General features: G+C 48.9%; 1 protein-coding gene across 4 annotated transcripts in view; it reads left to right on the forward strand.

The window, feature by feature from the left end:
* The window catches only part of DOCK11 (dedicator of cytokinesis 11), a 114,419-nt gene that overhangs the window by 27,034 nt on the left and 62,696 nt on the right, over window positions 1–24,689 (forward strand). For all 4 annotated transcript variants that reach the window (XM_045029544.1, XM_045029546.1, XM_045029545.1 and 1 more), the window contains exons 2-13: window positions 4,047–4,163; window positions 4,410–4,499; window positions 6,076–6,158; window positions 8,287–8,356; window positions 10,406–10,501; window positions 14,570–14,704; window positions 16,247–16,424; window positions 16,795–16,874; window positions 18,587–18,670; window positions 21,001–21,141; window positions 22,593–22,808; window positions 23,659–23,781. In XM_045029544.1, the coding sequence (XP_044885479.1) occupies window positions 4,047–4,163; window positions 4,410–4,499; window positions 6,076–6,158; window positions 8,287–8,356; window positions 10,406–10,501; window positions 14,570–14,704; window positions 16,247–16,424; window positions 16,795–16,874; window positions 18,587–18,670; window positions 21,001–21,141; window positions 22,593–22,808; window positions 23,659–23,781 (1,413 nt within the window). The remainder of the gene's footprint in view (window positions 1–4,046; window positions 4,164–4,409; window positions 4,500–6,075; window positions 6,159–8,286; window positions 8,357–10,405; window positions 10,502–14,569; window positions 14,705–16,246; window positions 16,425–16,794; window positions 16,875–18,586; window positions 18,671–21,000; window positions 21,142–22,592; window positions 22,809–23,658; window positions 23,782–24,689) is intronic.

Consider the following 24,689-nt stretch of genomic DNA (forward strand, 5'->3'; position numbering starts at 1 on the left):
CATGCAGTGTAACACATCCTGTGTAATTCTCAGACGCTACCCACTTGTGAGAGTGCAGAGTCTCTCTGGCAAACACCTCTTGTTTTTCCAAGTTGCTAGTTTGTCTGGTGGGCTCATCATGTCTACGTCTAAAGGGTTTTGCTGGCCTCAGCACACTGCTGGAGCTTGGCGGAGTTTGTTGAAGGTTGTGTGAGGGGTGACACACACATTTCCAGAGAGCGATTTTGGTGGCACCGTTTCAGCTGTTTGAGCTAATCCATACCGGCATTACTGCACTACGCTGCATGAAAAGAACTCGGAATGGAAAATCAGGTGGGGCAGTTAGACACCGACTTTTCACAAGGCCTCTCCATTGCCAAGCCAAAGCTCGCCGAGGCGGCGGCTCAAAGCGTGTACGTGAAAAGCTTTGTGCACTATTCACACGACATGGAATTAATTCCCTGCTTGCTGACGAGCCACATGAGGCCAGGCACCACTTACGGCAGGAAACTAGGGCCTAACCAGCCTGTAGCCCCTGTGCTAGCCTCCTGCAGGGATGCGGCTGGCAAGCCTGGCTCAGTAGGTTGCAGAACGGGGCCTGAGGTTGCCGGAGGGGTGCTTTTCCGTTGGCGCACATGCCAGGTCGAGGAAACTTGAAGTGAAAGGTGGATATTGTTTAAGTGCTGTGGAAAACTGTTAAGATCTCATTGTTTGTTACTTATCACATTAGAAATTAACCTCAAATGACTTCCCGACTGAGCCTTCCCCAGACCTTGGGACAGCCTATGCAATGGGCGTTGTTCATCCTCCCACAGCCGTCCAGCCAACTTGGCCCCACACGTCCAATTTGTGAAAACCAATCGGAGACGGGTTTAGTTTTGTTTTTAAAAGTGAGCGGCAACAGTTGTGTTTGGTCAAATGGAAAACCTCCTGGGGATATTGCAGGCCTTGCAAATGAAACGCCTTTAAACCAGTGTGAAAAGCTCTTAATTGATTTCAGTTGCCCACTGTGGGGAAAAATGCAAAAAAGTAAATAAGGAGCAATAAATGGTCAGATTCACGCTGGATATTTAAATTTCTTTCATTTTAATAATCAGACGTGTTAGGAATAGGTCAGCTCATTTATATTTACAACACGTGATATAACTTAGCAGCAGCCCATTCATAAACTTGAAAAACGGGGAAAAGAGCAATATAAACCAGTATTTTATAGCCTTGTTTGATATACATAATAAAGCAAGATTTTACAGTGTAAAATGTACCTTACCAGGTAGTGCCACTTGAGATAAATTGATACCACTGCCCTCACCTACTGAATTGATCGAGTGTTCTTTTGGACCCCCATCCTAAAAGAACAAATTGAAGGATCCGTTTAATCTTATTGGACACATGGACCTTCCAGTAATGTAAATTGGAGTTATTTGCAGGTGTTAAAAGGAAATATCATCTCCTTATATTCGAACTGATGAGATGTTATTGATAGAAGTTAGTTAAAAATGAGTAAACAAAAAACATAAATAGCAGCAATTTTATCCTTAGAATAGCATAATCAGAGGTATTTAATTTGTGAGCGCATAGAGGAATGTTAAAGAAAAGAAGTTTCTAATATTTCTCTTTTTATAAAGGGAATGGTGTGCTCATTTTCTAGTGCCACAGCTGGCAAAATAGTTTTCCACAACATATTGCATTGTTGGAGCACATGCAAATTGTATCGAATGTATTTCAGTTTTAATCATATGACACCACTTCCGTTTTCTGTGCTTAGGCAGCCCGGCCGCAGCACTCTTCTTTCACAAAATGGCATTTCTGCCTCTTTGGTTGCAGTTTTTGGGAAGTATCCTTTGCTTGCTAACTGATCAGGTGTATATACTGAAACAAAACTCTGCTCTAAGGCATAAAGCCAAATTCCTTCATACTGTCAGCAGGTGCAACTCCATGAGATGCCAGAGAAGAAAATACTCAGGGGTCGCAGGCCAAATGAAAATGGGATCTCAGAAACCATGGAGATGGGTGCAGTATGAGAACCAAAAGAGACACCCAGATAGGCAGCCTCTCCTTCCGCCGTAGAGGGAGGCCAGAAACAACTGTTGAGCTGGTCAGGAGAGGAGGAGGAGGGAATTGTGGCCCAAATTCATCAGTTCGTAACCCGACTAAATTCCCCTTGACCTCAGTAGGAGTTTTGCTTGAGTAAAGATGGCAGAAGTTGGTCTTTTGTTACTAATGTGGCTACTGCCTTATGGACATGGGGACAAAACCCTGCATAGACCCGAGGGCAGCGTTTGGCCTGATCACTCGCTCAGGGATAATGCTATGGGATACGTCAGTGCAGTCTCCTTACAGTCTTGGATGTTTGCTTTAGCTGTGTATCTTCCTGTGTCGTGGCATCACTCTCTGTCTTTTTAACACCCCCAGCCCTCAATCTTAATATGAGCATGTTTAGTTTAAAGAATAAATAATGGCATGTAACAATGATGTTCACCCACTATTACATTGCATTAGCTCTGTCTGCCAAGTGGAATCAGAATGCCGTGGTTTACAGTGATGACAGAATACGTAACGTGACTCTGTCTTGGCAATTGCTTGTAATGACTTTGTATCTAGAGCAATGCAGGGTTTGAATTTACAAGCAAATCCTTGAATTTCTGCAGATTAATTCTCCGTAAGACTTTGGAGAATGCCAAACCCTGCGCAAGTGAGAAATGCTGCACTAGGAAGCACAAGTAACGGTCCAGAATACCAGGCGCCTATCAATGTCCTCCTGCCACAGCGTGTGTGAGATTGGGAGAGTCAAACGGCAGGTGAAGGGCGAGTGTTTGGGGATGTGACGTGTTGAGGTCTCCACCATCCCAAGGGCTGAGTGCCCTCTGGCAAGGGTGCAGCTCCTGAGGGAGTGCAGCAAATGTCAGGAGGCGCTCAGGGTCTCCCGGGATCAGGCCCAAACGGGTGTGAGGAGAGAATTAAAGTTCCCGTCCTTCAGGCTGCTCTGGCTCATGCTGCACAGAATGGGGGAAAATTCACAGCCTGATAGTTAAGCCAACCTAAGGCCTGGTATAGACGCTGCTAGGCGGATGGAAGAATTATTCTGGCGACCCACGAAGGGGGTGGATTACCTGCGTCGAATGACAAAACCCTTCCGTCGCTGCAGCTAGTGGCCTCACTTTGGCACTGCAGTGGTGCAGCTGCTGCAGTGTAGCTGTGCTGCTGTCGTGCCTGTAACATAGGCAAGCCCGTGTTCTGAGAGCAAAATCAGGCCCAGAGACTTTACAATCGCTCTTGCCATAAATTGTCACCTCACAGTGCGTCTGGAGGTGTGATTTATTGCTAGGCGTTTGCGTTTCAAGTGTTGAAAGGGATTATTGTGTTGATCTTCCTTTCCATCCTGCAAGATTCCTGGTTAGAGCTCGGAACAGCTGGGTTGCTTTCATCTTGCCAAATGGCAGGCTTCCAGAGGCCGCGTAAATCTTGTCAGCCCGCATCAAGTAACAAGCCTCAAACAGAGACGGCTCAAGCGACACGGCGTGTCGGAGTGTCAGTCCAGCAGGATTGTTTTAGACTAGTGCAGATGAACTACTACTATGGTAAATACCTTTAAAACCACAGCAGCTAACCTGTCCAAGCAGCTTGTCTTCCACGCTAAAGGGAGAGAGGGTGTGTGGACTGTGGCGGCTGGTGCTTAGCAGTCAGGATGATCCCGTTGTTTCTGTAGGCTGTTGTGTGACCATGGGCATGTCGCTGAGCCTCTGCTTCACCCGTAGGACGTGCGTAGTAATGTTCACCTACACGGCAGGAGGATTGTAAGGTTGATGTAATGAGTAATTCATTGGTACTGTGCTTTGAAATCCTCAGGTGAACATTGCTGTGGAAGGGCAGAGTGCTGTGAGTCACGAATGTGATTTGTTAAGGGCTCCCAGCATAACCTGGATTCAGTAGCAGCCAACTTCAGGGCAGAAGTGGAACTGATGACTATTGTTGGGGAAGTGAATCTCAGTTCTTGGCTGGGTGCCTCAGATGCAACATTTGCAATTGTTTTTCACTATCTGTTTTGTTCTGCTTTTATTTTCCTTCAGGAAAAAACCAAAGTGGTAGAACCCCTGGACTACGAGAATGTGGTCCTGCAAAGGAAAGCCCAGATCTACAGCGATCCTCTCCGCGACCTGCTCATGTTTCCGATGGAGGATGTGTCTGTGAGTTTGTGCTGGCTCCTTCTCACGTACAAGGCCTAATCCACCCCTCCACTAACCCACGCTCACGCTGGGGAACCCCCTTCAATTTCAGTGTCCACTTCTACACTGATTTCAAAGGCGTTACAGCCAGGTCGAATGGGAGTGACCAGGCCTTGAATCAGGCCCAGAGTATTGATTATTTTCACTGACAATTTATATGGGCCCAATTAACCATGACATCTCTTTTACTGCCCCCACTCCCCGCAGATCTCGGTGATCGGTCGCCAGCAGAGGACTGTCCAGTCTACGGTGCCAGAAGACGCTCACAGGAAGGCTCAGAGTCTCTTTGTCAAAGAGGTAGTGTGCACTGGCCTTTGACATGCAGCGTTGTAGCACCTCGTCCTTCAGGGGAAATGCTCTCCAGGCGGCTCTGCAGCTAATGGCAGATAAGGCTGCAAGTTGCTTTGCTGGCCTCATCTGTGACCCAGGGGAGCTGCAACTTCAGGCCTGGAGGAACAACTCTTTTTCTCTCTGGCAGATGCAGTTTATGAGCCACCTGCTGCCCCCAGCTGTGTGGGGTGCAGTATGAACCCCCAAGGCCTTTAATGGGAACGGGGAAGGCAGAGGCTTCGCTGCTTCTGCCTGTCGTGCCTCAGAGCCGCTGGAGAGGCTCCTGTGTGTGCGTCGGCAGGAACGAGACTGGGGAAGGGAGACGCCCGAGAGCAGCTGCTCTGAGCAGCACCAAATGGAAAATGACTCCTGGGTTGCTCTTGACCCAGCAGCAACTCCTCTTGGCAGTTGCAGCTGTGCCCTTGAGTCGTTCCTGTGCAGCTGCGGGTGGGGACTGGTGGGGAGCCCAGCTCCCGTGTGGCCAAAGTGGGGGGAATGGGGGACCCCGGCAGAGGTGCCATTGGTGGATGACTGTTTTGAGACACCGTTAAAGGAGCCTGACTCTCGGAGGCAGGTGCCCGGCGCCATCAGGCTGGGCACTCAGCAGCACTAGTCAGGGCTGAAAGCCGCGGCCGAGGTGAGCGCAGATTCCAGCGCCCGTGCAGCTGGCGAGAGGCTAGGTGTGCGTTGTAACTGGGCAGCTCTCCTGCCCAGCCCAGGGGCTCCTCGTTTGGTGTAATGAGGAGGGTGGGGCTGCCCTTGGGAGTATGAAATGGGAGAGGGCCCGGAGGTGAGGGAGAGTCTCGGGATGGAGAGCTCAAAGGAGCCAAGCGGGATGGAGCGCCTCGGGGAGGGAGCGGCGAGAGGTCCCTCATCGAGCTGGGGAGCCAGAGCCAGCTGGTGACAGGAGGAGGCAGTCGCGGGTCACCCACAAACCTCCCCTGGCCAGAAAGGGCTGGAGGCTTAGAGCAGCAGAGGGAGATGCCGGCTGGCTCTCCGAGCGGGAGAGCTGAAGCCAGAGGGCCAGAGAGGGCTGAACCTGCCAATGTCTCCGGGCAAAAGCTAGGAGCAAACCCGGGAGTCGGGACAGAAACAGGGCAGAGGAACCCCCCAGCTAGAGGGGCTGGGCTGAGGCATAGCGCGGTAGCTGCCAGCACCAGTCATGCCATGGCCTGCCACAGGAGGGCAGCCCAGGAAGGGCCTGTGACATGGTGGAGAAATTGTGCAGGTGACCGGCCCCTTGGAAGAGAGAAATTGAGGCGGGGACCTCTTGCAGAGTCACCCTGAGGCCAGGAGGAGGCGCTCTGAAAGCGGCCATCCTATCACATGGGTATCTAGGTCTCAAAGGAGTTCTGTGGTGTTTCATTTATCCTGGACTGCGGAAACTAAACAACTTCACAAGCCTTTGTCCAACCTATTGTGTATGTTTGTTACCTTAATGCCAGCCTCAGCATCTCACTAACTGCGCTTCATTCTTAAGAGTTGTGGATGTTTTTGCTTAACATGCTGTGATTTCAAAGAACATGCCTCATTTTCCTTACAGTGCATTAAAACATACCACTCGGACTGGCACGTGGTGAACTATAAATATGAAGAATACTCGGGTGACTTCCGGATGTTACCGTGGTAAGAGTCTCTCTCCTCTGGGATGCTAGGAACGCTTAATAACCTTGCTAGACTGTGGTTTGATCAGGTCTAAGTTTCAGCTTAGAAAAGAGACAACTCAAGGGGAAATGATAGAGGTCTATAAAATCGTGACTGGTGTGGAGAAAGTGAATAGGGAAATGTTGTTTACCCCTTCACATATCACAAGAGCCAGGGGTCACCCACTGAAATTACTAGGCAGCAGGTTTAAAACAAACGGAAGAAAGTATTTTGTCACACAATGCACGGTTAACCTGTGGAACTCATTGCCAAGGGATGTTGTGAAGGACAAAAAGTATAACTGGGTTCAGAAAAGAACTAGATCAGTTCATGGAGGATAGGTCCATGAATGGCTATTGGCCAAGATGGTCAAGGACGCAAACCCATGCTCTGGGTGTCGCTAGTCTCTGACTGCCAGAAGCTGCAACTGGACATCATTATGGATCACTCCATAATTGCCCTGTTCTGTTCATTCCCTCTGAAGCACCTGGCATTGGCCACTGTTAGAAGACAGGATACTGGACTGAATGGACCATTGGTCTGACCCAGTCTGGCCGTTCTTATGACATATTGTTATTGATCCAACAATCCACTAATATTTCCTGTTCCCTGATGTTTGCCCCACCCCTGTATCTTCTCATGAGATTTACTTGCCCTTTATTTAGGGTTTGCAAGCCAGAGGTCTGTGTCACTCAGACTGTATCAAGGAACTGCAGGAGACGTTACAGGGGTTCGGTCACTGTCAATGTGCAAACATCCTCCTTCCATCAGCTGTTCTGACAGGAAGAGCCTAAATTCAGGAATGTGGCAGAATAAGCAGCTTCAGTGCAGTCTGCTCATCCCGAATCAGGAATCCCATTGTCTCTGAATGCCGACTGTCACAGGGCGCGATACACCATGGTCCTTGCTCAAGTCAATCCTGCTTGTGCCTAACATGGTGGGGAAATACAGTCCTGGGGAATAAGAATATCGCCATCAACACTGGCAATGCTGAAGAGAGCTTTGTGCATTCAAATGCCAGCCCTGTGCATTATTCCAGCCAAAGGCTAATCTCGTTTAGTGCCTCCATCTTCAGACAAGCACATGCATGCCTGATTGATGGGTGGTTATGTGCTGGGTGGAGCCAGTTTTGACCCCCTCCCCTCTCAAACCGCTCCTGGTATGCTGACAGCCTCTTCTTGCTAATTGACTCCTCTGAGGAGGCAGACCACAAGAGCTAGGGGACAGCTGGCTTTGCCTGCGCTGGGAGCGGTTTTGAGTTTGAAAAGTTTTGCTGTCCTGAATTGAGATGAAAAGTCAAAATCTGGAAATTTTTGTGAACCAAAAAAACTGGAAAAAATAAGTGGCTCGGGTGGATAAAAATGTTTTAGTTCTGGAATTGTGAACATTTTGTTTCAGTTTCAACCTTTTTCCTTTTAACTCCTTTCAGTCTAATTGGCTTATATTTTGAAACAGAGAGTCATTCTGAACCGGAAAACTGGAATTTTTCACTTTGAAAATGTCTAAAAGAGATGGCTTGACAATTTCAGTACCTTTCCCCAAACATGATTCTGGTCAGGAGGTTCGTCAGAAAGGGCCTTGTCTTGCAGACAGTTTTCGTTTCCACAATATGGCATTTTTCAATGAAAAAAAGTTATGTCAAAAAATTCCCGACCAGCTCGACGTGCAAGAGGCCTGCTCCATGCAGGTGGCGTGAAAGCCGTGCACAAAAGGATGCCATTGGTGCTTGAATTACATTCAGTTTGCACATGTTCTTGCTATCTGATCTTTGTTGGGTTTTGCTAAATAAATGATGGGCCAGCCCCTTGACTCGGTCCTGCTCATGTGAACCAGAAATAACTGCACTGAAGTTGGCGAAGTTATCTTTTAGGCAGCCACCCGCTCTTGACACATCATGGCGATGTGCACAAATGTATGGCCTTCCATTGTCCTCCCCCTCCCTACTCATCCGCATCAATTTTTGCAGATAATATCTGTTGTTGAGCCTACTCATCCCATTGCATGCATGTACGTTCCCAGCAGTGACAAGAGGACTGGTACCCATTCTTTACTATTGTCCTGAATTCTTCCCTTTTGTGTGGCTGTCTTACATACCGTGTTATATTTTCAGCAAATCCTTTAGACCGGAGAAGATTCCAACCCATATGTTTGAGATTGATGAAGACATTGAGAAGGATGAGGTATGTCTGTGTGGCACTGTGCGTTGAGGCTGGAACAATTCACACCAGGCAAAGCACCAGTCTGGAATGCTCTTGCTGGGTAATCATACACTGACGGCCCATTCCCTTTTCTGAGCAGTTGGGACAAGCCTGCGGACAATTATCTATCTGCAGGTGTTACACGATAATCTCTTAGAGCCAAGAAGCGTATGAATTAGTAGGCATGTGCCTCCTTTCAATTAACTGGGATGTTTTCCCTGGATGCTTTCTTTGGCTCTCCATCTGGTATCTTGCAGCAGTATGAAACGGAGAGGCCAAGAACATTACTAAGCAATTCTTTGTGTGAAGGTTTTAATTCAATCTACTCCAATCAAAAGTGAACAGGTAAGTGTCCATGTGTAAAGTAATCTTGCAAAACGGCGCTGCTGCTCGTTCAAAGGCACAGGGTCTGACTCTCTTCTGCCTTGCGATTTGTGTAGTCACTTACACCTGCTCACAGGGTGTAAAACACCGCCACTCCGAGGTCCAGATCCTGCAATCAGATCCCAAATATTCGAAAGTGTCCATTGCTTCTGGGAGCCAGCATCTGTGTGCTCACCTCATTCCAGGGGCTCTGCGTCCTCTCAGTGCTTTTCCACAGACATCACTTGGAGTTGAGACTGCTTCTCCCCTCTGAAAATCAGGCCCGAGGGGTTTCGAGATGGGCACCCAGTATTAGTGATTACTTTTGAACATGTGCACCTTAGCAACTCTGCCTTGCATTGCCCACATCTGCAACATAGCAATAACGTCTGCCTCTCTGGAGAAACACCGGGAGAGCCGCAGGTGGAAGTTGTTAATAAGTTTTAGTCTAAAATTGTTGAACATTGTAGCCTAAATGTGTTTAAATGTGATGGGGCGATGAGGCACCATGGCTGATGAATTTATTAAAGGAAAAAGGCAGCTTGTGTTTTACCAAGGCTGAAATTTGAAAGTGATGTTTCGTTTGCATTTTTAATGACTATTGTGCATGTCCTGGAGCGGCTCTTTATAGTCGGGAATTGATTGTTGGGCCCAACCTTGAATTTCCTGATTGTTTTGTTGGCTTGTGTCATAGCTTTAACATTAGCTGTGTGTAGTTCTTTCCTTTAATAGCATCCCACTCTGTCTAGCTGCAGTATTGTGCAGTAAGTTACACAATGTGCTTTCCCAAAAGAAAAGGACAAAAGTAAACCCTCAAAATATAATAGAATTGTCTTCTTTGAAGCAGTTCCCCAAATAAAATACTGAAGTAATTTGAGAGAGTGCGTCCGTACCCCTTCTTAGCTGAACTTCCTGATCGTGGCTTGTGTCTGACCGAATGTGGACTGTGCTCTTTGTAATTTTCCAGTAGAGCTTTTGCATCAGGATTAGGTTAAAGAACTTCAGTGAAAAGCAGTGTGGTAAGGGGAAAGGGTGAACTGCCAGCAAGGAGAAATCTGGGACGTTAGTCACAGACGTAACGCACTGTGAATATTTCCATTGTCACTGTAGAGTCTTGAATTGTGAGGCTTGGAAGTTGCTCTTTTAGGGGCCAGGAGGCCTAGGTTCTATCCCCCGCTATGCTACTGACTGGCTGTGAGACTTCCCTGCCTGTGAAATGGCGTAGAGCACTGAGAGATCTACGCATGGGAAAAGGCCGAGTATGACGAGCTGGGCAGATGCTAAGGCCCAGCTTTTACCGGTATAAGTGGTTTAGGTAGGGGGGTGGGTTTTTTTTGTTTTTTGGGTTTTTTTAAACTGCAGTATTATACCAGTAAAAGCTCTCGAGTGGATGCAGTTATACAGGTATAAGGGTGACTGAACCAGTATGGATATTCCCCTTTCTGTACAGGAATAGCGGTGCCATTACAAAACTGTATATCGCTAGAACTGCATCCCATGTTGGGAGGTAATACCACTCAAACGATTAATTCGGTGCTACTTCCTAGTGTGAATGAGACTTAAAGTTCCCCTCAACTTCCATGGGACTTTTTGCATGTGACACAGTGGCAGGGTCAGGACCTGGTTAGCACTGACATCACCTCTTTCTAATCTCCTGTTTTGTTCCAGGACTCCTCCTCGTTGTGCTCTCAGAAAGGTGGAATCATCAAACAAGGCTGGCTGTACAAAGCAAATGTCAATAGTACAATCACTGTTACCATGAAGGTGAGCTTAATTCCACACGCTGTTGTGCCAGAGCAGTGACGGGATGGGGGGTGTCTCGCTTACATGTAGCCAAGTGTCTCAGTTCCGATCCAAGCTTCCAAGACTGGCTGTTGGGTTCTGGTTTGGGCCCCTCTGTAACTGTCTTACAGAGCCTCCCTCTGCCCGAGTCCCTTTCTGCAGTGGGGTCTGTGCTGAACCCTACCAAGCAGTGCGCAGGACTAGTCGCTTTGAATCACAAGGGGCAGGCTAAGCAAAGAGGTGTGTTAAAGCAAACCCACGATTGCTTTCTGAGTCAGCGCCCGAGGCCCAGAAAAGGAGGACAATTGAATTAAGCAAAACAGCTGGCCTAAAAAACCCAGTGCTGGTTCTCCTGTATGCACATGGTCAAACTTGTAGAACCGAAATAACAAGTATCTGTGCTTAAAGCAGGGATGGTGTCAGTGAGCTGCTACCGTAGGACTGACCTTCAGTGCAGCAGCTAAGTCGTCAGCTCTTCTTTTTATCGGATACTGTGCAGCACTCCACAGCTCGGACTTCGCTACAGAAGCTCCAACTAATTGTATAATTGATTTTGCTCAGCCAATGATCTATTTGTTGTTTCAGCAAACAGCTGCTTTGTTACTTGCTAAAAGAGACTGATCTGGTGATAGGACTCGGATGGGTATTCAAATTACAGCGAGACTCAGGAGAAAAAACATGACGTTCTTTTGCTCCCGTTAGGATGCTAAAAACTCTCCAAAGCATTCCATGATTTTGAGTTTCTCAGTCGGATGCCTCGATTCAGCGAAGTGCAGAAGCACATGCATGACTTGAAGCCCGAGCTGTGATGGTCTAATCTGACCTCCTGCATCATACAGGCCAGAGGACTGGTAGTTTCTGCACTAAGCCCATAACTTCTGTTTGCGCTAGAGCATCTCAATGTACAGCTGCAATCCCATTGACTTAGCTGGAGTTGTGGGGGTGCAACACTTCTACAAATCAGGCTCATGTTATCTATAGGGTGACTCAAAAATCAAGGGACCCCAAATTAGTGCCCATTGGTGCAAACGGTTCTGAGCACTGCTCTTCCGTGCAGAAGACTTCTCTAATGCCGGTTGCTAGAGTTCTGAGACAGCAGTAGCACCTTGAAGGTCTGAAGCCATCCATACTGGCACATTGCAGCATCATTAGAGCGCTGCAGAAGGAGATTTGCCAGGATCTCAGTTCCGAGTTCTTTCATTACAGTGATGTGCTAGGCAACGAATGGTGCTGGCAGTTGCTAAGCATGTACAGAATGTTTTTCGTGGTGAGCCAGCTTATGAGCAAAACTTAATTAGGCTTACAGTTGACTGCGTTTGCTTCAGAGTAACCTTTTTTCTTGCAGACATGTTCTCTAGCTTGACTCTGGTTAGCTTGGATTCGGTTGCACACCAGTCCAGTTTAACCCATGGCAATCACTATATCAGGACCTTTTCTTTTTCTGGATCTCCTCAATTCTCTGGCTAACCCCACGCAATTGTCTAGCAGCATTTTTGTTGTTGTTCTTTTTGCTTCATCTGAAGCTTTCACAACTCTCCGCTGCCAAAGGTGGGATACTGAGCTGGCTGTACCGGTGGTCTGATCTGATATGGCATTCACTCTCTTCCTAGGTTCCTGCGATTCATTCCAAAAGCGGTACAGCTTCCTCACAATTCTTTGTAACAGCAGGCCTGCAAAGGAAAAATCCATATAAATAATGCAGCGTATTTGTGTGTGCTGCTTGCTTCTGCACTTTCCATTGGAAGGATGTTAAATGTTTCAAATGTTTTGCATGAAATCAAACATCCCATGAGAGACTTATTCACCTGTCTTCTGAACATTAGTTTAATACACCTCTATTTAATCTAAGATTTTCCGTAGCACGCAGCACTGAAGTATCTAAGGCCCCAGTTCAGCAAAGTGCTGAAGCAGTGCTTAACTTTGAGCTCCTGCTTAAGTCCACACATGCTGAATCAGGGCCAACGTGCTTACACTATCCTCTAAACTTAAAATTCATCAGCATCACATCCTCGGAGCTCACTTACGGGACCCGTCTAAACACTGACTCCGTGTTACATTTGAATGGATTAGATTTAATTCACTTTTCCGATTCTGTGCAGTAAGTGAATGGCCTGATCAAATATGTGATGGATTCACTATTCATGGAGGCATGAAATTACTGGTAGAACCTGATCTGTGTTGTTCAAATGCTGCATTGATCCATATTTGTTCCAGGCACTCATTACAATGAGAATATTTTCAGAGTCTCAAAATGGGAGTACAAATGCTGTTTCTCGTCTCCCTGTCCTGACCTCCCGTGCCCACCTTTTAATCGTGATCTCTAACAGGAAGGAAATACATTTCTGATTCATAGCAAACCTGAGAATAGCTGAGGCGACTTTTCCAACGGCTGAAATTGCAAAATGTTCCCCGGCATTATGTGCCTGTATTGACTGCTAAGCAGTCTCCAGGAAAGGTGGGGTTTGTGACTACTGCCTAGGGCAAGAGCACATTTGTCTCATCTTTGTTGTGTCTCTGTAGCTCCCAGCGTAGAGTAGTTGGATCACAAACATCCTGGCCTTAATTTGGCCTCCAGTGCGGTAGGAGCAAGAAGTTGCAGATGCAGCTAAGTGTGCGCGTGGTCGTATGCGCCCATTGACTTGCAGCACAAGATTACATGTGGCGCACTGGAGGGCACAGTCCACTTTGTATGTCTGTGTTCGTAACTCAGCGATGGAGACACTGAAGTCAAACTTAGTACATCTAGGGGTGAGTGAATGGGTCAGGAAACTAAGCCAAGACTGGTCCATAAAAGTTACTCTGTGTTCTCCAAAAAGAAACACAACCAGTTGCGTGGAGCCCGTTCAGATTGTGTCACTGGACTGTTTGCCAAGCTGTCGTTACAACATCTGCCTGACAATTGGATTGCAACTATTGCTGAGGCCTTTATCAGGAAGGGTTCTGCAAGTGCCTTGTGTGTGGTGGAACGAATCCCTGGGTGCTTGCTCAGCTGAATGGCCCAGACCCTCATGGAACCACTTGGCTTTTCTCTTTCGCGCTGACGGGGACAGGAGCCAGCGGAGGGGAGGGTGTGCAGGCAGCATGAAGCCTCTGCACTGGGGGGACGGGGGACCCAGCCTGTAATCATGCACATCCTCCCCTCCCCCCCAAAGATATTAACTCAGGGCTTGCTCCTGCGACGTGCTGAGCACTTTGATCCTGATCCAGCAAAACACTTCAGCAGATGAGTGATCCCATTGATTTCAGCGGGGCTGTGGACAGACGCGAGTGCTTTGCCTGATCGGCGCTGCTCAGCTCCTGGCAGAAGTGAGCCATGCCAGGAGGGGGTGCGGAGGGACAGAACTAGGTGCCAGCTCAGATTCAGACTCAGGCTTTAAGCTCAGACGGGACCATCACAACAATCTAATCTGACCTCCTGCCCATCGCAGGCCTCAGAACCTCACTCTTGTAATAGACCCCTAACCTCTGGCTGGGTTACTGACGCCTCAGATCATGGTTTAAAGACTTCAAGTTGTAGGAAATCCATCATTTACACTGGTTTAAACCTGCAAGTGACCCCTGCCCCAGGCTGCAGAGGAAGACGAACTCCCCCCCACCCCGCAGGGTCTCTGCCCATCTAACCTGGGGGGGAAATTCCTCAGCTTGCCAGCGTGAGAGGGACTTCTTTAGTTGTGGAATCCAACCCTGCTAAGGAGTTTTCAATTACTCCATTGAGTGAACAGTCTCAAACTGCAGGAGGTGAATGGAGGGTCTAGGAAACTAGGTGTGTGAGATGCAGGAGCTCTGGGGGGTTGTATTTCAGCCCTGGCTTTGAGTGTGCTGACCTGTGCAACATGCTTCCTGTCCTTTCCTCCTTCCAAAGCCTGAGCGTGAGAACATCTTTAGGTTTAATAATAAAACCTGGTAGATGTGTAGCACTGAGAGACCATCTGTTTTCCCTAGCGAGGTATCGTACAGTGACCGAGAAGCCAAATGCTGAAAACGTGTGCCTCGCTGGCTACGGATGGCACAGAGTGACCCTTGTATGAGAATGGCGTTTTGCTCTTGCAGGTATTCAAGAGACGGTATTTTTACCTCACACAACTGCCGGATGGTTCCTATATTCTGAATTCCTATAAAGATGAGAAAATTTCAAAAGAATCCAAAGGCTGCATCTTCTTGGACGCTTGCATTGACGTTGTTCAGGTAGGTTGACAAGGGGTGAGTCCTACCTGCTTTCGTCCCTGTACGTGTGCTTCATCAATCTCATTCATGCGCTCTGCCTGTTCCATCTGCCTACCCACCAGCCTGACCAGCAATGCCATCGCTGCCGCTAGCAGTGGCGGGCAGAGGCTACTGCTGACAGTGTAAAACCTGGGCTTCACTGCCACTGCGCCTTCCGCCTGCTCCCCAGCCGGCTGTGTCGTCCCTGCCGAGATTGGATGAGCTCTTTTTCTTTATGGCTGTACAGTGTCCACCACCAAGGGGACCTCTTGGCACCTCCATTGACTTCAGTAGGACTACAGGTGCTTGAAGTACATGAAAGATTGAGGCCAGTAACTACTCTGTGCAGTCAGCTGTTCATCCCAGTGTTACCTTCATCTGCCTTTCTCTCTCTCTGTCTGCACCCACTGGTTGTCTCTTGGCTTAAATCAGGTCTGGATCCTGTACATGCAGAATTCAGTGGGAGTACTCACACATGTAAAGTAACTCACACGTGCAAGGGGTTACGGAAACAGGGCCTTAAATTGTAAGAGTCTCTTACTATGTATTTGAATACTGTGGTTTGCTGGAGAACTACTATAATACAAATAATAAGAGAATGCAAATGAGCTGTGTTTGCTTCCTGTAGCTCTTGTTAAAGAGGAGGAGGAGGAGGAGGAGTGGTGAATGGTAAAGAGTGGTAGTGGGAAATGACCCCATGATGTTGCAATTTGGGGACCTCTGCAGAAAGCTGTTGATCACGTGAAAACCCTTGCTTTGGAAAGGCCCGTCAGGCCTGAGTCGTATGCACTAGCAGTAGTGTATGGAAAAACACAGCTTCTGAAGCCTGAGAGAGTTTTTATTCCTGACCTTGTGCTGTCTCTTGCATAGCTCTCCCAGGGCGCACTGTTTTCATGGGGGTTTGGGCGAACTCTCGGGTGAGTAGAGCAGGCTCCACGCAGGTTCCAAAGTGAGTTTCCGTAGATTTCTTTGTAGCCATCGTGACTCTGGGCGGCGTAGACTGTACTTTACATGTTGCATCAAGGGACTTGCCTGGACTTCTCACTGGAATATGCTGCTGTTAGACCAGCAGCGGTTGGAAAAGTGAGCTACCATGAAACTATGTTAGTTTAGTTTTTGATTAATGCTTCTTACTATAGCGCCGGGCAGAAGTTCTACTTGGTGGGTTGGACGAGTCTTTAAAATCCAGCTCCTGGGTGGCCTGTAAAGGCTCCATGGCACTTTTTTAATAAGGGAAGGAATTTGCTCTTGTGACTTTGGCTCACGTTTCCCTTCGCACTAGTGTACAACCGGCAGCACCTTGGCTGCTTGCTACTTTCCACCCCAGAGCTAGCCACATGTCAGTGGGGCTGAGCAGTGCAGGAATGCCCCAGAATGAAAGGTGCATCTGTAACATTGTTATTTGTGCACAGTGGGTTTCGCCAGGGAGAAGCTTGGTACCAGGCCTGCGCTGAGCTGAGCTCTAAAGTGAAGACGATATCAACGAGGTGTAACGCGAAGCCCGCTCTCTGTTTGTGTGTGCAGTGCCCCAAGATGCGCCGCTATGCGTTTGAACTCAAGATGCTAGATAAGTACAGCCACTATCTGGCAGCCGAAAGTGAACAGGAAATGGAGGAGTGGCTGGTGACTCTGAGAAAGATTATTCAGATCAATACGGAGAGTTTGGTGCAAGAGAGGAAAGACACCGTGGAGTCTGCACAAGGTCAGTCTTTAAATCCCTGGATCTTTCATTCCCACCGTTGCGGCGCTGACGTCGTCGTTAGCAGCATGGAGGCGAGGACGCCCGTACCAGAGTTTACATTCTTTCCTGCATTAAAAATCGGCATCGTAGCAAGTAAATGCTGATGCTGAGATTTGGCTGGTAGCACATAAACTATAGTCTGTAGAAAAAAAGTGGATTTGAAACTTGACTCTCCTGCTGGATGGAAACCCATGGCAGCGTCTCAAGAGCCCTGATAAATTGTCCCTGTGCTATTGTAAGTGAGCGGCTCAGGAGCGGAGCCCGGGGGCCCAGTGGGATTAGAAGGTGCTGTTGCTGTCATTTGGAACATCTGCTTTTCATGACTTGACAGATGATGACTCGAGCAGCCAAGGGAAATCGGAAAACATCCTGGAGAGCTTGGAGAGAAGCATGCATCCTGAGCTGATGAAGGTATTGTGTCCACAGTGGTCATTTCCTCAGCTCCCACAGCTAACTTGCAGCTGCCACTGGAAAGGGACTTCCTGCTGGACACTATTCAGTGACAGAGGTTAAGGTCCCTACAGCAGAGGTCCCTAAGCTGTGCTCTGGGGAGAGCTGGGCAGCCACGGGATGCTGCTGGCGCCAGCTTCGCCTCCTGGTGTACAGATCCCATCAGCACAGAGCTGGAGCTGCTCCCAGGTCTGCTGCTGAGGCTACCGCATAAAGAGCTGCCTGTATTCTCATCCAAACTCAGGCACACCACCGGCAGGAGCCGGACCCAGCACTGCCACTGCTGCTGCCCAGAGCCAGCTGCTGGGACGGAATAGGAGAAAGAACCGTGGGTGGGGGAGCTGAAGCCAGGAGAGGGCAGGGAGAGTCGCACTAGGGGGAGTGTCCGTGTCTCTGGGAGTGGCAGGGGAGAAGGAGGCTGGAGCAGGAACCTGGAAGGAGCTGCAGACAGGAGGAAGACAGGGCCACAGTCTGAGGATGTGTGTTGAGCTGGTGCTCTTGTTCCTTTCGCGGAGCTATTCGTGGGAGGGAGCTGCAGGAGACTCTGCCAGCGCTGGTTCCTACCGACCCACGTGTGTGCCCGGCCCCGTGGCACAGCGCTGGAAAGGGCTGGAGGCCTCCGAAAGGTGGGAGGGAGGGAGTGGGAGTGCACTAGGAGATGAGGGGTACGTGCATCCCAGAGCAGCGCTGGGCGAGAGCCTTCACAGTCAGGGTGAGGAGTCTGAAACCCGGTGGGGACTTGGCAGGCCGTGGGGAGCAGGGTGAGAGCAGCCGCCAGGAAAGGCCGCTTTGGCTGCAGCCCGTGGAATATATTGGAGTGGATGAGATGAGAGGCCGGGGAGGCTGCAGAAGGTCTGGGGAGAGGTAGCGAGGGCTTGCAGAGAAGAGTTCTGTGGTTGGGGATGGGGCGGATCTCGGAGGGAGAGGCCGTGGAGGGAGCCGAGGCTGGATTTGGTAAGAGAGGGGGACAGGGAGGGGAAGAGTCACACAGCCACAGGGTTGTAGACAGGAGTGACTCAGAGGGTGAGAATGTTGCCCACGGCGATGGAGAAAGGCAGGGAGGGAAGTGATTTGGGGAGCAAGGTTTGGACGCGTCGAACATCCCAGAAGAGGTGAGAGAATGGAAGGGGGGGTACTGACCTGAGTCATCGACGTAAAAGGTGCCACCCAAGCCACAAAAGAGGATAACTCAGCTGGGGGAGAGGGCGTCAAGCAAGGGACAGTGGATGCATCTGGGGATGGGGCGGGAGAAGAGGTCGCCAAATCTACCGCAGGGACATGCAGTGCAGACGGGGGCAGGAGAGCTTGGCCTCCAAAATGGTGCAATATTGACAGCTTCACTCCTGTTTGGCAGGGCGGGGATGGCTGTCACAGCTCTCCGGGCCTGCGCTGGGTCGGCCAGGTGCAGGTGTCTGGTAGCCAGCTGGCTGTGTCACTCAGAGTGACCCTGTCACAGGGCCAGGCCACAGGACCCCGAGTCCTCCTGTTTCCCGGTGCGGCGTTCGTTGGGGCGGCTGGGCGGTATTGTGTAATCTCTCCGGTCATCAGTCAGCGCTGAACAATATTGACTGCTTTATTTTTATTACATTTTGTGTCCATTCCTCCCGAAGACAAACACTTGCTTCTCTTGTGGCTTGGTCTCCTCAGTAATGTCAGTGTTTTCCTTGTCCTAGTATGGAAGAGAAACTGAACAGCTGAATAAACTAAGCAGAAATGATGGACGACAAAACCTCTTTTCCTTTGACGCGGAGGTCCAGGTAATTCCACCCCCCCACACCCTTTAGAGTCTTCCAGGGTTCACCCATTCTGAAAAGTCCATTTGGTGTCTCCTGCTTCCTTCCTTCCTTGGGTGGCCATAGTCACCTACACCAGCAATGGGACTCGTAGGAAGACGGTGAAATGACTGGTAGTCAAGTTACCTCTTCAGCTAAGGCCGATGAGATAAGCAGCAAGCTCGTGTCTGTGCGGAGTCCTTGCGAGATATGCCAGCCATGCAGGTTCTGGGTTTTGGAGATGCCAGAGCTCAGAACAGCTTTCACGTAAAGGAAGTCTTCATGGCTGCTGGCACGTGGAAGCTCTCAAACCACAGAGGCTGTTCCTTGTTCAGACTCCTGTCTGACAGCTGCAGAATGCCGAATTTGGTCTTTCCCCACTGCTCCTTTCCAGGGACTTAGTCTAATTCCATGATAGCCCTTAATTTGACCATGTAGACAGCTGACCCTTCTTTAAGTAGGCTGTTTTTATAGGTAACACATCTGTTTGTCTCTATATTTATTCTTTACGAACTTTCAAGCTTTGGCCTTGGAAAAGTGGCAAAAATTAATTTCTATTCACACAGATAGGAAAGAGTTAATAGAAATGTTGATACAAGCACAATGATAATGTGGCTTGAGCTCAGTACCTTTGGAATATGAAGGCCTGACTTTATTCACTGCACAGTCATGGGAATAGAGAGAGAGAGAGACTGCCCCGGCTCCAGCAGAGCTGCCATGTGGGATGATGAGGGCCCGAGGTTCTCCCCAGGATGGCAAAGGAAGGTTCGGCATGCACGCTAGCATTTCTTCTCCGTTCCTGAGAGCAGCGGTACGGATCTGAAGGCACCTGTGACATTTAAAGGGAAAAAGCTGCTGCTGTTAACACGACTTTAGAAAACTGCTCCATTTATTTCCTAGTTTCTGATTTTCTCTAGCTTCAAATCAATATGAGCGGTTAGAGCCCGGGAGGGTGACAATTCTGATTTAACGGGAAAAATGCAGAGTCTCCCAAGGGTCTTTCTTGTACCAAACCAAACTTTCCTCTTGGGCCTTCTTTAGGATGATTGCACCAGGGTCTCTACATCCCTGTGGCAGCCACGAGGTTTGTTTTTAAAAAGGGACTGTTGGCAACTCCCCAAAATACTAGTCATGTGATTCAGAAGGGGAACATCCTTGAAAGTACAAAACATCTTTATTGGCTGGGCTGTCACTGAACTCACAGTGCCCTGTCCCTGGGCACAAAGAAGCCTGTTGATTCTGGTTCAGAGCAGACCCCGTGTGTTCTGCGGCTTGGTACGTCTGCGATCGTGGACACAAGTTCAGTTTTGTGGCATGTTTGCACGCTTGTCAGGCTGATGTTGAAGCAATTGTGTGATCGTAGCCATGGGCCTGAGAGCGGGCAGGGTTTTCTGTCTGCTTGAAAGTGACTCGGAAATAGTTTTCTAAAATGGGTTAATATTTGCTTAGATTACTCAGAGGGGGGAAATAGCCCCCAGAGAGTAATAACACGGGTCTCCTCAGTAACTGGGGGAGAATGATAGTGGGCACATCCGCCCTTCAACACACTGTGATTTTGATGTTCTGGATGCAGTCCTGCATCCTTGGCACGCAGCAAGGTGGGTCTGGTGAAGGGAGGGAGTTATCTGGCTAAGGGTCGTGCCTAAAGGTCGTCTCGTCTCTTTCTTCCTGTTCGGCACTCTCTGTGAAAGGTCGCTGTGGGCACAAACCAGCCACAGGACCAGTTGGGCCTTAAGGGCCATGGAGGAGGTGACTGGATTCAAGGTGGTTTGAGTTTTATTACAGCCAATCTAAATCAATTGCCCATCTGGACTGTTTATAACCAGACTGGTCATTGCTGCCTGTCAAAAATGTCTTCCCGTTTGTGAGCTGTTGCTGGTTCTGGCAGCGCTGTCTATTAACTATGTGAACGATCTCTTCAACCAACAGAATCCTGCAAAGTGGTAGAAACTCTTTAAGCATTCCTGCTGCACATACGCTGTTTTCACCTCCAAGCTCCCTGTGATCGGACATTTGGGGTGGATCCTCAAGGTTACAACTAAAAGGCAGAGGGCAGAACTGAAATCTTATGGTGATTTAGTTCTCTGTACTGTACAAACAGCTCAAAGCAGACTGCTAAAACCCAGTACAAAGTTATGAATTCCTGTCCTTAGTGCATGTGCCTAACAGGCACCAAATGGGCTCTCAGTTTGTGAATGTGCTGCACTTTTTAGACCATGTTTTTAAGCATGGTAAAATACCATTAGCTATAATGTAATCCCTTAACTTTTTTGTGAGGTTCCTGTTTTAAAGGCTGTGTCTCATTTGTTTTCTAGAGGCTGGACTTCTCTGGAATTGAGCCTGACATAAAGCCCTTTGAGGAAAAGTGCAGCAGGCGCTTTTTGGTGAACTGTCATGATTTAACTTTCAACCTCCAGACTCACGTCGGTGACCGAGCCGAGGGCTCCCCCACAAACGTATGCATTTTCATTGGAAAGTTCTGTTTCTTCTCTTGGAGCTGTGCTTAGACATAGACAGTTACCATCCCGTTTCTTCTGATCGGCAACAGAAACCGACTGGGGGTGGAGCTGGGAAAAGAAATTAGGCCCCAATTCTGCTCCTAGTGGCCTATGGGCTGACACAGGGGGTCGACTGGCACAGAGCTCATTGCAGGCCTGGGGCCTGAATTTGCATCCATCCCTGTTCCAATATTTCACCAATATGTCGGAGAGGGATGGAGGCACTGCTAACAGAGACCTCAGTCCTGATGCACCCAGGGCCAGTGGGGACTTTAGATTTTAGCCTGCAGAATCAGGCCTGGAGATAGCACATACGTACATCACTGCTCTGGTCAGGCACGCTGCGGTCTGACCTTCACATGGTAGCTTTGTCCTCTACAATCTTTCTGAACCAAAAACATCTGGAATTGTTGCTACTTGTCAAGGCCTGGAGCTACAAAGCCCAGCCTGAGATCTGATGTAGTCACCCCATTGTGGAACTCACTTCAGACAGTTCACGTGCAAGGTGAAAACAGCTAGGAAAAGGTGGTTAGTTTATGCTGGAAGCTTTCTCTGTGTGACCCTGCCTGATGTGACCAAGAAATATGTAGAACTCTCTTGCTAGAACACAACTGAAGTCAGGCAACTGAGAACTGAGTTATTTGGGACTTTGTGAGATATGCTAAAAATACACATTCCTAGGCTCTGTGTACACTGCAGACCTTACCGCAGCACAGCTGCAGAGCTGTCAGGACTCCCGTGAGACGGCGCTGTGCTGAGGGGAGAGAGCTCTCCCGCCGGCATCATTAACCCTCCCATGAGAAGTGGTAGCTATGTCGGCGCGAGAGCGTCTCCCACCAGCATAGCACTGTCCACACCAGTGCTTCTGTCGGTGAAACTTGTGTTCTTTTCACACCTCTGACCGACAAATGTTATACTGACAAAAGGGCTAGGATAGACATAGCCTTATCCTGAATGTACAGCCTTTAAACAGCTCTTACAGACTGATCAGCGTTTTCATCTCTTCCTGACATTCGTGTTCCATCATTTGTGTAAATTACCCGCTCCTCTTTCTGTATGTCAGTGATTTTAAAATGGCCCTCATCTTTATGCTCATCTTCACTAGATACAAATGCAAGAAGACCCAGCAAAGCTGTGGTCTTAGAGTGCTTTTCCGGATAGTCAGAAGCAAATAAACTATTGGTTACTTATATAATTCTTTTACAGTGAAATTCACCCCGCATAGATGGCCCCCACAGATTGTAAGTGGTGCACAGTCCTTGTGGAAGGGCGAATTTCATCGTAAGAGTTGAACTGAGACTCAAAGAAACAGAGATCACACTTGTGTATCTGGCAGTGAATTTCAAGTACACCTCGAGGTTAGAACTCGTACCATGCTTTTTAACAAGAACATTCATTCAAATTCCCAGGTTGAGCCTTTTTTCATCAGCCTGGCATTATTTGACGTAAAAAACAATTGCAAGATTTCAGCTGACTTCCACGTGGACTTGAATCCTCCCTCAGTACGTGAAATGCTGCTGGGAAGCTCCACCCAAGCAGCTGGTGACAGTCACCCCAAGGGGACTCCGACCAATGAGCACCTCGTTCATGGAATTGCTGAATCTCACCTGCGCTACATAAAGCAGGTGAGGAACTGACTTCCTGTTTTCTTTCCTTGTTGTCACTGTACGTGCAAGGAAAAAGCTTTGATGTGGTTGCAGCTCTTCAGAAAATGTCCAGCATGCGATTGATTATGTGGAGTGCTGTAGCATCTAAGAGCCTTCGTCAGGGACCAGGACCTCACTGTGGTAGGTGCTGTACAGAGACAGCACAAAAAGATGGTCCGTACTCCCAAGAGCACAACCCTGATTATCCAGCCCTCATTCGCTCATAACGCTCTGTACCTGAATGATCACTCATAAAACATGCAAACAAAATTAGTTGACATTTTTCCTGATTTTATCAACATTTTGAAATTCAAAAAAAATCACCAATTCTGCCTGAAACGTATCCACCTGGGATTCGCGAAGGAGCCAGTGAAAGTGCCTGAAAGCTGGTCATCTCCCTCCCCAAGGCACCTTTGACACTCCCAGCCCGTAGTTCAAGCATACACGCTGCAGCTTTTCTTTGAGTGGGAGGGAGGTTTCGTTATCAAATCCCCTCCACCCAGCTCCTCATTCTACTGGGAACCCAAACGGTTCTGACTTTTACCATGTTTGGGGCTCATAGAAAGAGCTGATGAGCCATTTAACCCTCCAAGTCCCACAGCTAGCGCCAATTCTGAGAAGTACTGAGTGCCTGCACCGTCCCAGTAGCCCCTCTCAGGCTTTGGCCTCCCTCAGACCATGAAAACCTGCTGGAACCTGGCACGTGCCATGAATCTGCATAGCGCCAAAGTGGGGAGTCTACCAGGCTCCATTCTGATTGGAGCCGGAGGAGAGCGTGGCCGTGGGAGGAGTAATTGCCTCTGACTCTCTGCTGTTTGTTCACTTTCAGGGAGTTTTCTCTGTGGCAACCCCCCATGTGGAGATCTTTCTTGTCGCCCGTGTGGAGAAAGTGTTGCAAGGCAGCATCACACACTGTGTGGACCCGTACATCAAGAACTCCGACCCGGGGAAGGTACTGGATAAGGTTATGTATGGCAGGGTCTCCGAAAGGGCACTGCAGGCCACTCCTGTGATAATCTGGAGCTGGCTAGTCTCCGTTGGCTTGTGATACTCTGAGAAGCATGAAAATACGCATGGTTTGTTATTTCTTGTCCTTTCTGGCAAACCTTGGGCTTTCCCTATGCAGTTAAGATGGCCGCGGCTCTTGGCATTTCTGGCCTTGCTCTGGGTACTGGCCTCACGGCAGATGTCAGCTCGTCTCTCAGAACAGAGCTTGGCTGTTCAGAAACGTGATTGATTTTTAAGATGAGATAATTATTTCCCCAGCACATTAGAACGGTGCGGGGCCTGATGCCGCATCGGCCTAAGCTGGGTGTGGAACTGCTATGCACACGAGAGATTCAGCCCTGCTCACAACCAGCTGCCTCAGGTTGCCTCTGCGTTTGCTCCTGCAGGTGGGAAGAGCTATTTTTTTAATGAAAATGGTTCCTGCACCACAGTTGGCGGGGCTCAGAACCAGGCAGAATATGGCCCTCCCTGTAGCCACGCCCACTCTGCACACAGCTCCGCCTCCTTCTCCTCTGCTTGGGTGCACAGGGCTGATGGCCAGCGTGTGCAAATGGGAGCAGGATCTGGGGGCCCTCTAGTGGTAGCTGCCATGAATTGTGTGTACCCCAGCTGGGACCTCAACCCTCCACTGAATTCAATGAAAAGATTCCCCTTGACTTCAGGGTGAGTGGGGTGAGGCCCAGGGTGGGTAAAGGCTCTGTACTCCCCTTGCAAACAGCATAGGTTAGTTGGTAACACAGCTGGACCCTAAAAGGCATGCTGGTCACATACAGCAGTGAAATAGACATGGTGTGAAGTCACAATGATTGTCGGCTTGGTCCTTGGTGTCAGCTTAGATGCTCTAACTTGCTA

The sequence above is a fragment of the Mauremys mutica genome, chromosome 9 (assembly GCF_020497125.1).
Source record: "Mauremys mutica isolate MM-2020 ecotype Southern chromosome 9, ASM2049712v1, whole genome shotgun sequence".
NCBI lineage: Eukaryota > Metazoa > Chordata > Testudines > Geoemydidae > Mauremys > Mauremys mutica.